Source organism: Mixophyes fleayi, chromosome 12, assembly GCF_038048845.1.
Source record: "Mixophyes fleayi isolate aMixFle1 chromosome 12, aMixFle1.hap1, whole genome shotgun sequence".
NCBI lineage: Eukaryota > Metazoa > Chordata > Amphibia > Anura > Limnodynastidae > Mixophyes > Mixophyes fleayi.
Genome location: NC_134413.1, coordinates 84591304 through 84605231, shown reverse-complemented (window position 1 = coordinate 84605231; position 13928 = coordinate 84591304). Strand labels below are relative to the sequence as shown.

General features: G+C 45.0%; 1 protein-coding gene across 3 annotated transcripts in view; it reads left to right on the top strand.

Moving 5' to 3' along the window:
- The window catches only part of THBS3 (thrombospondin 3), a 113832-nt gene extending 100238 nt beyond the window's left edge, over positions 1-13594 (top strand). For all 3 annotated transcript variants that reach the window (XM_075192448.1, XM_075192445.1, XM_075192447.1), the window contains exons 18-23: positions 570-748; positions 1391-1439; positions 4421-4617; positions 6169-6341; positions 8607-8746; positions 13121-13594. In XM_075192448.1, the coding sequence (XP_075048549.1) occupies positions 570-748; positions 1391-1439; positions 4421-4617; positions 6169-6341; positions 8607-8746; positions 13121-13179 (797 nt within the window). In that variant the 3' untranslated portion in view covers positions 13180-13594. The remainder of the gene's footprint in view (positions 1-569; positions 749-1390; positions 1440-4420; positions 4618-6168; positions 6342-8606; positions 8747-13120) is intronic.
- Positions 13595-13928: the final 334 nt, after the last annotated feature.

The following is a 13928-nucleotide window of genomic DNA, read 5'->3' as shown; positions in this document are numbered from 1 at the left end:
TATTACTTTCTTATCCTTCCGGGACTATCTGGACTGCGGTCTGACCTGGTCTTCTAGCTTCTGTGACCTTCTCTGGACTACAAACAGTGCACTGGCCATGGTCTTTAATCCCCCTCCTTATCGCCTTATCTCACCAACTCTTCCATCTCTAAAGAGATGAAATTATAAATACAATAACAGGACCCAGGCTACTGGTGAGCACCCCCAGCTCAGTTATGAGACTTTGTGGGTGTTATAGTAACAGTTGGTGAGGTTGATTAAAAGGATAGTTGACATATATTAATTGCATTGATCCATAGGAAGCCAATTATTGCTACATTTATCGTTGGACATTCTGTTGGTAAAATTGCCATCATCAGTCAGGAATTCCACAGCTCAAACACCCTTACAGTAAAGAATCCTTCCTACTGTCATGGACTTGTCTTTCTTACATTCACACCTGATGACCCATTGTTCCCTGTATGGTCCTTGGTATGAAAAGTTCAATAGACAAATCTTTGTTTGACCCAAATCCTCGGCACATCTAGACGACATGGAGATAAAGTCCGGTCTCCGTTCTGTCTGTACAGGGGATGGCATTGGCGATGTGTGTGAGGTGGATTTTGATAACGACTCAGTGGCTGACTTGTATGATGTCTGTCCCGAGAGTGCGGAGGTGACGCTCACTGACTTCAGGGCCTATCAGACAGTCGTTCTGGATCCAGAGGGTGATGCCCAGATAGATCCAAACTGGGTGGTTCTAAACCAGGTAACGTTACCTTTGTGTTACACATAGTATGGCTGACAAACTGCTCCAATCGTTAGTGCGCTGAGCTGTAAAGAACATTGGTGTCTTCAGGAGAGCCTAATAAAACCGACATAAGTCTATGGGCCTGCAACCGAAAAATGTTTTTGCCTTGGGTTGACTCGGATCGCCAAGGGCTCTCTCTAATGCCCTTACCTGTGCCCCAGAGCCCACGCCTGCGTGCGCAGGGCCATTAATCTTTAATATTTCATTGCAAGAGAAGGAATTTCCAATGAAGAGTAATCTGTCTTAGAAATCATAATCATTTGTGCTTGGGAGCATTAGAGGATCTCTAGTAAAATAGATGAAGCGATCTCACTTAAATGCACAATAAAATAGATGAACAGAAGTTAGAATCATTTCTGTGTATTTACCTTGTTTTAGTGCTGTTATCTGAACTCTGATATTGGGAACTAGTTTATTATATGATTTGCTTTGTATGATATCTACATTCTTTATTGTTTTATGGGTTTAAGTTGTGTTTATCTGCTTAAGTTTCTTGTTATGTATTAACATATTTGTGGTTTACATTATATAAAACATATGTTATTTACAGTGTGAATAAATTGTGTAATGTGGTGTAAATATTTCTCTGGATCTGTGCAGGGAATGGAGATTGTACAAACTATGAACAGTGATCCAGGACTGGCAGTGGGTACGTGACTCGCATCCTGTAATACAGATATCCCATGGGTTCTTTATAATCACCAGTTATAGCCATCTCAATCTCAGCTGCTACCATACAACTCTTCTCCACCTATATCTCACTTACGTCTTAGTCTCAGCTGCTACCATACAACTGTTCTCTCATCTCCATATGGTCTTCTCCACCTATATCTCACTTATGTCTCAATCTCAGCTCCTACCAAACAACTCTTCTCTCATCTCCATATGGTCTTCTCCACCTATATCTCACTTACGTCTTAGTCTCAGCTGCTACCATACAACTGTTCTCTCATCTCCATATGGTCTTCTCCACCTATATCTCACTTATGTCTCAATCTCAGCTCCTACCATACAACTGTTCTCTCATCTCCATATGGTCTTCTCCGCCTATATCTCACTTACGTCTCAATCTCAGCTCCTACCATACAACTGTTCTCTCATCTCCATATGGTCTTCTCTGCCTATATCTCACTTACGTCTCAATCTCAGCTCCTACCAAACAACTCTTCTCTCATCTCCATATGGTCTTCTCCACCTATATCTCACTTACGTCTCAGTCTCAGCTGCTACCATACAACTGTTCTCTCATCTCCATATGGTCTTCTCCACCTATATCTCACTTACGTCTCAGTCTCAGCTGCTACCATACAACTGTTCTCTCATCTCCATATGGTCTTCTCCACCTATATCTCACTTACGTCTCAATCTCAGCTCCTACCATACAACTCTCATCTCCATATGGTCTTCTCCACCTATATCTCACTTACGTCTCAATCTCAGCTCCTATGATACAACTGTTCTCTCATCTCCGTATGGTCTTCTGCACCTATATCTCACTTACGTCTCAATCTCAGCTCCTACCATACAACTGTTCTTTCATCTCCATATGGTCTTCTCCACCTATATCTCACTTACGTCTCAATCTCAGCTCCTACCATACAACTGTTCTCTCATCTCCATATGGTTTTCTCCACCTATATCTCACTTACGTCTCAATCTCAGCTCCTACCATACAACTATTCTCTCATCTCCATATGGTCTTCTCCACCTATATCTCACTTATATCTCATTCTCAGCTGCCACCATACAACTATCATCTCCATATGGTCTTCTCCACCTATATCTCACTTACGTCTTAGTCTCAGCTGCTACCATACAACTGTTCTCTCATCTCCATATGGTCTTCTCCACCTATATCTCACTTACGTCTTAGTCTCAGCTGCTACCATACAACTGTTCTCTCATCTCCATCTGGTCTTCTCTGCCTATATCTCACTTACGTCTCAATCTCAGCTCCTACCATACAACTCTCATCTCCATATGGTCTTCTCCACCTATATCTCACTTACGTCTCAATCTCAGCTCCTACCATACAACTGTTCTCTCATCTCCATATGGTCTTCTCCACCTATATCTCACTTACATCTCAATCTCAGCTCCTACCATACAACTGTTCTCTCATCTCCATATGGTCTTCTCCACCTATATCTCACTTATATCTCAATCTCAGCTCCTACCATACAACTGTTCTCTCATCTCCATATGGTCTTCTCCACCTATATCTCACTTACATCTCAATCTCAGCTCCTACCATACAACTGTTCTCTCATCTCCATATGGTCTTCTTCACCTATATCTCACTTACATCTCAATCTCAGCTCCTACCATACAACTGTTCTCTCATCTTCATATGGTCTTCTCCGCCTATATCTCACTTATATCTCAATCTCAGCTCCTACCATACAACTGTTCTCTCATCTCCATATGGTCTTCTCCACCTATATCTCACTTACATCTCAATCTCAGCTCCTACCATACAACTGTTCTCTCATCTCCATATGGTCTTCTCCACCTATATCTCACTTACATCTCAATCTCAGCTCCTACCATACAACTGTTCTCTCATCTCCATATGGTCTTCTTCACCTATATCTCACTTACATCTCAATCTCAGCTCCTACCATACAACTGTTCTCTCATCTCCATATGGTCTTCTTCACCTATATCTCACTTACATCTCAATCTCAGCTCCTACCATACAACTGTTCTCTCATCTTCATATGGTCTTCTCCGCCTATATCTCACTTATATCTCAATCTCAGCTCCTACCATACAACTCTCATCTCCATATGGTCTTCTCCACCTATATCTCACTTATATCTTAATCTCAGCTGCTACCATACAACTCTACTTCATACACTCTTCTCCACTTCTCCCACACTGAAGTCTCGGTCTACTTGGTTCCATACGGTATACTCCATCTCTCCCACACCGACTTCTCAATCCCAGACGTATAGCCATACGCTTAGCTCCATATGGCGTTCTCCACCACTTCTCCCACACGGACGACCTAATTGCCAGATCCCAGTCCTCCACTCAGTCCATAGGGTCTTCTCCACCTCTCTCCCACTCCCCTCCTCTCTCCCACTCAGATGTCTCAATCTTGAAGCACAGCCTCCACTCAGTTCCTGTCATCGCTTTAGTGTTCACGAGGAAAGCTTGTATATTACAAGGAATAATTTATAGCTTACTATATGTTTTATGGATATTAGAAGTCATCTTGGACTACTAGGACTTGTATAATAACTCTCTCTAAGAACTGCTGAGTGACTTCTACTATCCATGGTAGAGAGCGCATTTATATACACTGGTGTTAGTGATGTAGATGTAGATCTGGGTCCCAATCCATAGCGATGCCCCTACCGTCTGCTCACAGGGGTACACAGAACTATTCTCTACACACAGGTCACTATGGGATTGGGTGGTCTCCATCCCCTGATCCTGCCCGCCTCCCGGTTGGTGCTCTTAGTTATCCCCATGATGGGTGTATCCTGCCTACAATGTTAGCCTAAAGCAGCAATACATATAATATATAATATGGGCAGTGCCCCTTTCCATCCTATCCCCGTACATTTCATGCTGCCCCCTGTCCCTCCTCTTTCTCCTCTGACCGCACATCTCTCCTTGCAGGTTATACGGCCTTCAACGGTGTGGACTTTGAGGGAACGTTCCACGTGAACACGGTCACGGATGACGATTACGCCGGCTTCATTTTCAGCTACCAGGACAGTGCCAGTTTTTATGTGGTAATGTGGAAACAGACGGAGCAGACGTACTGGCAGTCCACTCCTTTCCGGGCTGTGGCAGAGCCAGGCCTGCAGCTAAAGGTGAGAAGCTCTGGATGTACCACACAGTGCTGGCACGTACCTAACCAGAGGGCGCTGTCTATATAACCACCATATATTTATAATATCTAAAGTAATTTGCCCATGCTCATTGCTGCCCTCCAGTGGTAGCATCCCATAATACCAAAGGTGAGGATACCACCCTTAGGTGGGACAGTGATTACCATCTCTGGGACTCAACTCACTCAGGTAGACCAGAATATATCCAATTAAGACTTTATTATGACAGCACAAGACATTTACAAGTTACAGGGTAAATGGTAGCATGTATTCTCCAGCAGCCTCTTGCAGTCAGCACTCCAAAGTAATATTCTTTCAGAGTCTTATCCTCACCCAATATTACCACTACCAATTAGCTAGACAGTTACCATGTCGCCCAGCCTGGGTTACTGGCTCACACAGACCCTGTCCTGGTAGGGCTTACTCCAGCGGCACCACGATGCCTGGCCCAGAGTCCTTTTCACTGATGTCTTGTACACCAGGATCCTACAAGATAGATTGAATCTATTGACATTATGCTCTACTTATATTCCTGACTGTTTGCACAGGGAGTAGGATCAAGATGTTCCAATCCTCCTCCTTTTAGCAGGGGTCTATCAGTGGACATTTAAATTATTTAACTGTTAGACATACTGAGCCTGATTCATTAACAAAAGTAAATAAAACAAATGAGTAACTTTGGACCTTGGTAAAACCATGTTACATTGGAGGGGAGGTAAATGTAAAATGTGGGGACAGATTTATAGTTGGGCTACGACATGTCCCAGATCAACTTTAAAGTCAGTATAAAAATAAAGCTATGAAGTGTTTGTGCGCTACAAATTGCGCTATCAATTTCCTTATGTGCAAAATAATAAACTAATTTGCACCCCTTACATTATAATCTGGTTTTGTCAAGGTTCAAAGTTTCTAATTTTCTTGCTTTACTTTCCCTAATGAATCAGTCCCACAGTCTCTGTTACCTTGATTATACAATGGAATGCCTTGACTGAATTAGCTATTTGGCTGGATACACTTAACAAAATGTTACAATATTATAACAGGGAATAAAATGACACTTTGTGCTTGTGAAACATTAAGACATTTGATACATTGTATCTGCAGTGTTACAAAAGTCTGTAATAAATTTTGATACAATAACATTTATATTGATACATATTAATACATTTGCCTATTTTATTTCAGCCAATATAGTACTGTGGAGACACATTGCACATTATCTGGAAGTTCTAACCTAATTACCTCTCAGATTACCTGTTGACCTAGAAGATTAACTTGGGCTGCAAACTAGCAATATTAGCAGGCACTCAGACATTGTACTGATTACTAACAGCCCAGATCTATGCCACACCTTATAACAATGGACAGCGGTTATGATCCTTCCATTTGTTATGACTTTTATTTCAGTTCAATGGTTAAATTTGATCATCTCCTCGGCACAACAGTTCACTTCTCTATTCAGTACTCTATGGCATCAGACCGGTGCTCTCCGGTAATGTGACCTTCAGATAATTGTCCGTTCTTCACCTCCAGGCCGTGAAGTCACAGACAGGACCAGGTGAACAGCTGCGTAACGCCTTGTGGCACACCGGACACACCGCCGACCAGGTCCGGCTGCTGTGGAAAGACCCACGAAACGTTGGCTGGAAGGACAAGACCTCGTACCGCTGGCAGCTCATGCATCGGCCTCAGGTCGGATACATCAGGTCAGCAGAGACTGGAAACTGCAAACTTATATACGTGCAGATGAGAATATGATAGTAAATAACGTTTCTGGGGGGAGAAGGGTTAATCCACGGCTTCCTGTCCCTCCTCCAGCATGTAAACCGGGGTACAACAGGGATTATAAACATGGGAACACATTAATACATTTGAAAGTACTTTTCTGTAGAGATTATATCTGGGGTACATGTGTGGGGGGTGGGATGTTATAACTGGGGGATACCTCCGGCTCGTCCATACAGCTATTCATCACTCTGATGTTATGGATTGAAGAGCTTACAATCTAATACTTTAGGCAGATTTCTTCTGCCCCTCACCCCATCTTTCGGCCACACTCTGGCTGGGAGTGATGGAGCCAGTGAGGAGTTAACTTCCCCTATTCACCCCTTAAATACCCTGGGGAGGGGGGGCCCTTTTCTTGTTTACTGAGGCGATGAGATCAGCGGGGAGCGGGCGGCCGAGTCACCCCAGCAACACAATCCGTGTCAGGAATGCCGGGACTGCGGTGAGAGAGAGAGACTGCCTTTCATATGGAAAGTGGCAGAACAATACCCGGCTTCTGGGAACTGGACTGTCCTGTGTTACTGAGGGTGGCCCCCCGCTGTGCTTCCCAATTATTACCCCAGGCCCCTCCCTGCCAGGGGTGAGGTCATAGGATGGAACAGCTGGGCCTATAACCAGATACTGACACAAGCAGCGCTGGATCTATGAAGGGTTAGGGTCAGTTACAGACATCCAAGTAACCCTGCTGCATTAATAGATAGTATTTTATTTATTATTTATATAGCACTTACATATTACGCAGCGCTGTACAGATAATATCTATCAATCACATCAGTCTCTGCCCCAGTGGAGCTTGCAATCTATCATTCTGAGACATACACTCTGGGGTTAATGTCTTCAGAGGCCAAGTAACATACCAGACCAAGCGGAGGAAACCCACAATGGTGCAGTGGTCAGCACTATCTATCTACCTATGTATCGGGTGGTGCAGTGGTCAATATTTTATATATCTATAGTGGTGCAGGGGTCAGCATTGAATAATTACAGCAATGGAGTCATATGTACAATTATACATACTGGAAGGTTAACAGATAGATAGATAGATAGATAGATAGATAGATAGATAGATATGAGATAGATATGGAATAGATAGATAGATAGATAGATAGATAGATAGATAAAGAGATAGATATGAGATAGATATGGAATAGATAGATAGATAGATAGATAGATAAAGAGATAGATATGAGATAGATATGGAATATATAGATAGATAGATAGATAGATAGATAAAGAGATAGATATGAGATAGATATGGAATAGATAGATAGATAGATAGATAGATAGATAAAGAGATAGATATGAGATAGATATGGAATATATAGATAGATAGATAGATAGATAGATAGATATGAGATAGATATGGAATAGATAGATAGATAGATAGATAGATAAAGAGATAGATATGAGATAGATATGGAATATATAGATAGATATGAGATAGATAGATAGATATTAGATAGATCGATAGATAGATAGATAAACGTGAGATAGATAGATAGATATCAGATAGATATGATATATATAGATATGATATAGATAGATAGATAGATATCAGATAGATATGATATATATAGATATGATATAGATAGATAGATATAAGATAGATATCAGATAAATATGATATATATAGATAGATATGATATAGATAGATATGATATAGATAGATAGATATGAGATAGATAGATATCAGATAAATATGATATATATAGATAGATATGATATGATATATATAGATATGATATAGATAGATAGATAGATAGATATGAGATAGATAGATATCAGATAAATATGATATATATAGATAGATATGATATAGATAGATATCAGATAGATATGATATAGATATATATTATATATATATAGATGGATATGATATATATAGATAGATATGATATAGATAGATATGATATAGATAGATAGATATGATATATATAGATATCATATAGATAGATAGATATGATATAGATAGATATGATATATATAGATAGATATGATATAGATAGATATGATATCAGATAGATAGATATGATATATATATAGATAGATAGAGACCACCAGGGCTGCCCCCAGTCATGTATTACACATTACCGCTGTTACCGCACTGTGTGGAGGGGACGGCTCAGGGACAGTAAGAATATCATCGTGTGACACCAACATGACGGCCTATGGTGACGTCTCCTCAGGGTGAAGCTCTATGAAGGTGTTGACTTGGTGGCCGACTCCGGGGTGGTCATAGACACCAGCATGAGAGGAGGACGTCTGGGGGTCTTCTGCTTCTCTCAAGAAAACATCATCTGGTCCAACTTACAATACAGGTGTAATGGTGAGTGTGAGCAGGCTATACATGCAGAGTGCTGGTGTAATGGTGAGTGTGAGCAGGCCTGACATGCAGAGTCCAGGTGTAATGGGGAGTGTGAGCAGGCCTGACATGCAGAGTCCAGGCGTAATGGGGAGTGTGAGCAGGCCTGACATGCATAGTCTAGGTGTAATGGGGAGTGTGAGCAAGCCTGACATGCAGAGTGCTGGTGTAAAGGTGAGTGTGAGCAGGCTATACATGCAGAGTGCTGGTGTAATGGTGAGTGTGAGCAGGCCTGACATGCAGAGTCCAGGTGTAATGGGGAGTGTGAGCAGGCTATACATGCAGAGTCCAGGCGTAATGGGGAGTGTGAGCAGGCTATACATGCAGAGTCCAGGCGTAATGGTGAATGTGAGCAGGCTATACATGCAGAGTCCAGGCGTAATGGTGAGTGTGAGCAGGCTATACATGCAGAGTCCAGGCGTAATGGTGAGTGTGAGCAGGCCTGACATGCATAGTCTAGGTGTAATGGGGAGTGTGAGCAAGCCTGACATGCAGAGTGCTGGTGTAAAGGTGAGTGTGAGCAGGCCTGACATGCAAAGTGCTGGTGTAATGGTGAGTGTGAGCAGGCTATACATGCAGAGTCCAGGCGTAATGGTGAGTGTGAGCAGGCTGTACATGCAGAGTCCAGGTGTAATGGGGAGTGTGAGCAGGCCTGACATGCAGAGTGCTGGTGTAATGGTGAGTGTGAGCAGGCTATACATGCAGAGTCCAGGCGTAATGGTGAGTGTGAGCAGGCTATACATGCAGAGTCCAGGCGTAATGGTGAGTGTGAGCAGGCTGTACATGCAGAGTCCAGGCGTAATGGTGAGTGTGAGCAGGCTGTACATGCAGAGTCCAGGCGTAATGGTGAGTGTGAGCAGGCTGTACATGCAGAGTCCAGGTGTAATGGGGAGTGTGAGCAGGCTGTACATGCAGAGTCCAGGCGTAACGGGGAGTGTGAGCAGGCCTGACATGCAGAGTCCAGGTGTAATGGGGAGTGTGAGCAGGCCTGACATGCAGAGTCCAGGTGTAATGGGGAGTGTGAGCAGGCCTGACATGCAGAGTGCTGGCGTAATGGTGAGTGTGGGCAGGCTATACATGCAGAGTCCAGGCGTAATGGTGAGTGTGAGCAGGCTATACATGCAGAGTCCAGGCGTAATGGTGAGTGTGAGCAGGCTATACATGCAGAGTCCAGGCCTAATGGTGAGTGTGAGCAGGCCTGACATGCAGAGTCCAGGTGTAATGGGGAGTGTGAGCAGGCTATACATGCAGAGTCCAGGCGTAATGAGGAGTGTGAGCAGGCTGTACATGCAGAGTCCAGGCGTAATGGTGAGTGTGAGCAGGCTATACATGCAGAGTCCAGGCGTAATAGGGAGTGTGAGCAGGCTATACATGCAGAGTCCAGGCGTAATGGTGAGTGTGAGCAGGCTATATATGCAGAGTCCAGGCGTAATGGGGAGTGTGAGCAGGCCTGACATGCAGAGTCCAGGTGTAATGGGGAGTGTGAGCAGGCCTGACATGCAGAGTGCTGGTGTAATGGTGAGTGTGAGCAGGCCTGTCATGCAGAGTGCTGGTGTAATGGTGAGTGTGAGCAGAACTGACAGGCACAGTACTGGACTAATGGTGAGTGTGAGCAGGCCTAACATGCACAGTTTAGGTGTGAGTGTGAGCAGGTTGGACATGCACAGTCCAAGTGTAATAATGAATGCGAGCAGGCTGAAATGCACAATACAGGTGTAATGGTGAGTGTGAGTAGACCGATATGCAAATTACTCGTGAAATGGTGAATGTGAGTAGCCTGACATGCACAGACCAGGCGTAATGGTGAGTGTGAGCAGGCTATACATGCAGAATCCAGGTGTAATGGTGAGTGTGAGCAGGCTATACATGCAGAGTCCAGGCGTAATGGGGAGTGTGAGCAGGCCTGACATGCAGAGTGCTGGCGTAATGGTGAGTGTGAGCAGGCTATACATGCAGAGTCCAGGCGTAATGGTGAGTGTGAGCAGGCTATACATGCAGAGTCCAGGCGTAATGGTGAGTGTGAGCAGGCTATACATGCAGAGTCCAGGCGTAATGGTGAGTGTGAGCAGGCCTGACATGCAGGGTGCTGGTGTAATGGGGAGTGTGAGCAGGCTATACATGCAGAGTCCAGGCGTAATGTGGAGTGTGAGCAGGCTATACATGCAGAGTCCAGGCGTAATGGGGAGTGTGAGCAGGCTATACATGCAGAGTCCAGGCGTAATGGGGAGTGTGAGCAGGCTATACATGCAGAGTCCAGGCGTAATGGTGAGTGTGAGCAGGCTGTACATGCAGAGTCCAGGCGTAATGGTGAGTGTGAGCAGGCTGTACATGCAGAGTCCAGGCGTAATGGGGAGTGTGAGCAGGCCTGACATGCAGAGTGCTGGCGTAATGGTGAGTGTGAGCAGGCTATACATGCAGAGTCCAGGCGTAATGGTGAGTGTGAGCAGGCTATACATGCAGAGTCCAGGCGTAATGGTGAGTGTGAGCAGGCTATACATGCAGAGTCCAGGCGTAATGGTGAGTGTGAGCAGGCCTGACATGCAGAGTGCTGGTGTAATGGGGAGTGTGAGCAGGCTATACATGCAGAGTCCAGGCGTAATGTGGAGTGTGAGCAGGCTATACTTGCAGAGTCCAGGCGTAATGGGGAGTGTGAGCAGGCTATACATGCAGAGTCCAGGCGTAATGGGGAGTGTGAGCAGGCTATACATGCAGAGTCCAGGCGTAATGGTGAGTGTGAGCAGGCTATACATGCAGAGTCCAGGTGTAATGGTGAGTGTGAGCAGGCTATACATGCAGAGTCCAGGCGTAATGGGGAGTGTGAGCAGGCCTGACATGCAGAGTGCTGGCGTAATGGTGAGTGTGAGCAGGCTATACATGCACAGTTCAGGTGTGAGTGTGAGCAGGTTGGACATGCACAGTCCAAGTGTAATAATGAATGCGAGCAGGCTGAAATGCACAATATAGGTGTGAGCAGGCCTGACATGCACAGTCCAGGTGTGAGTGTGAGCAGGCCTGACATGCACAGTTCAGGTGTAATGGTGAGTGTGAGCAGGCTATACATGCAGAGTCCAGGCGTAATGGTGAGTGTGAGCAGGCTATACATGCAGAGTCCAGGCGTAATGGTGAGTGTGAGCAGGCTATACATGCAGAGTCCAGGCGTAATAGGGAGTGTGAGCAGGCTTGACATGCACATTCCAGGTGTAAAGGTGAGTGTGAGCAGACCTAACATGCATAGTCCAGGTGTACTAGTGAATGGGAGCAGCCTGACATGCACGGTTCACGTATAATGGTGAGTGTGAGCAGGCCTGACATGGACGGTACACGTATAATAGTGAGTGTGAGCAGGCCTGCCATAAAAAGTGAGAATGTGAGCAGGCTGACATGCACAGTCTAGGTGTAATATTGAGTGTGAGCAAGTTTGTCACAAACAGCACATGTGTAATGGTGAGTGTGAGCAGGCCTGACATGCACTGTACTGGTGAGTGCGAGCAGGTCTGACAATAACAGTCCAGGTGTAATGGTGAGTGTGAGCAGGCTGACATACACAGTCCAGGTGTAATGGTGAGTGTGAGCAGGCCTTACATGCATAGTCCGAGTTTGAGCAGGCCTGACATGTACCGTTCTTGTGTAATGGTGATTGTGAGCAGGTCTCACAATATCTCTCCAGGTGTAATGGTGAGTGTGATGAGGCGAGACATACACAGTCCAGGTGTAACGGTGAGTGTGAGCAGGTCTGATAATAACAGTCCACGTGTATTGGAGAGTGTGAGCCGAAGAGACATGCACAGTATTTGTGTAATGGTGAGTGTGAGCAGGCTGACATGCACAGTCCAGGTGTAATGGTGAGTGTGAGCAGACTTCTCATGCACAGTAATCGTGAGTGTGAAGAGGCTGACATGCACAGTCCAAGTGTAATGGTGAGTGTGAACAGTCTTGACATGCACTGTACAGTTGTAATGGTGAGTGTGAGCAGGTGGTTAATAATGGTGATAATAACCGTCCAGCTGTAATGGTGAGTGTGAGCAGGTTTGACAATAACTGTCTTGGTATAATGGTGAGTGTGAGCAGGCTGGCATGCACAGTCTAGGTTTGATGGTGAGTGTGAGCAGGCAAGACATGCACAGTACAGGTGTAATGGTGAGTGTGAACAGTCTAACAAACACAGTACAGGTGTGAGCAGGCCAGACATGCTCAGTTCAGGTGTAATATTGAAGGTGAGCAGACTGATATGCACATTCCAGGTGTAATGGTAAGTGTGAGCAGGCCGGACATGCACATTCCAGGTGTAATAGTGAGTGTGCAGGTGTGTATTGTACTGAATAGTTTCTTTCCTCGCAGACACAATTCCTGAGGACTTTGAGCCCTACAGACGGATCCTTCTGGAAGGTCGGGAATAAACATGAAGACCCTCATTAGCCACATTGAAAAGTTGAACATTTCCATCTAACATTCCAGGGTCTGTCCACAGAAAAGCTGGAGAGGGTCGGACACATCTCGTGCATGGAGATGATGGGCCCCAACCCAACGTAGAAGACCCTGAGATGTCTTTAATACTCCCACCGGACAGAGAGGGGTTCCAGCCAACGCTTTCTGTGGCCAGGGCCTATCATTATGGGAGGTTCCTGGGTGAACCTTCTTCATCTCACAACGCTGCCTCCTGAGCTGGGTCCTCATTGATTCTGGTGGGATGGGACATTGCACAGAGAGGACATTACATGGAGCCTTCAGATAGTGCCAGAGAATGTTATGTTATGTGTCGCCCCCATCTCTTATCCAACAACTGCTCATAAAGCTCATCAGGTTTTCTATTGACTTCTGTGTGGTGTCTGGGTGGGGACTGCGGAAACGTCATTGTGCTTGTGGTCAGGAGATATGGAATCATGTAAGGAGAAATTATATTATCTCTATATATCAGGACATGAGTTATGTGTGAGAGTTATATAGTGGAAGGAGCAGGGTCCACCAGCAGCACAGAGTATATCAGGATACTGAGAGTTATATAGTGGAAGGAGCAGGGTCCCCAGCAGCACAGAGTATATCAGGAGATGAGTGATGTGTTAGTGAGGACAGGGCTGCATGTGACAGGGGCAGTGACATGATGTGAGGAGGGGAATGGAGGCAGCAGGAAGCCACAGACTGAGCGTTA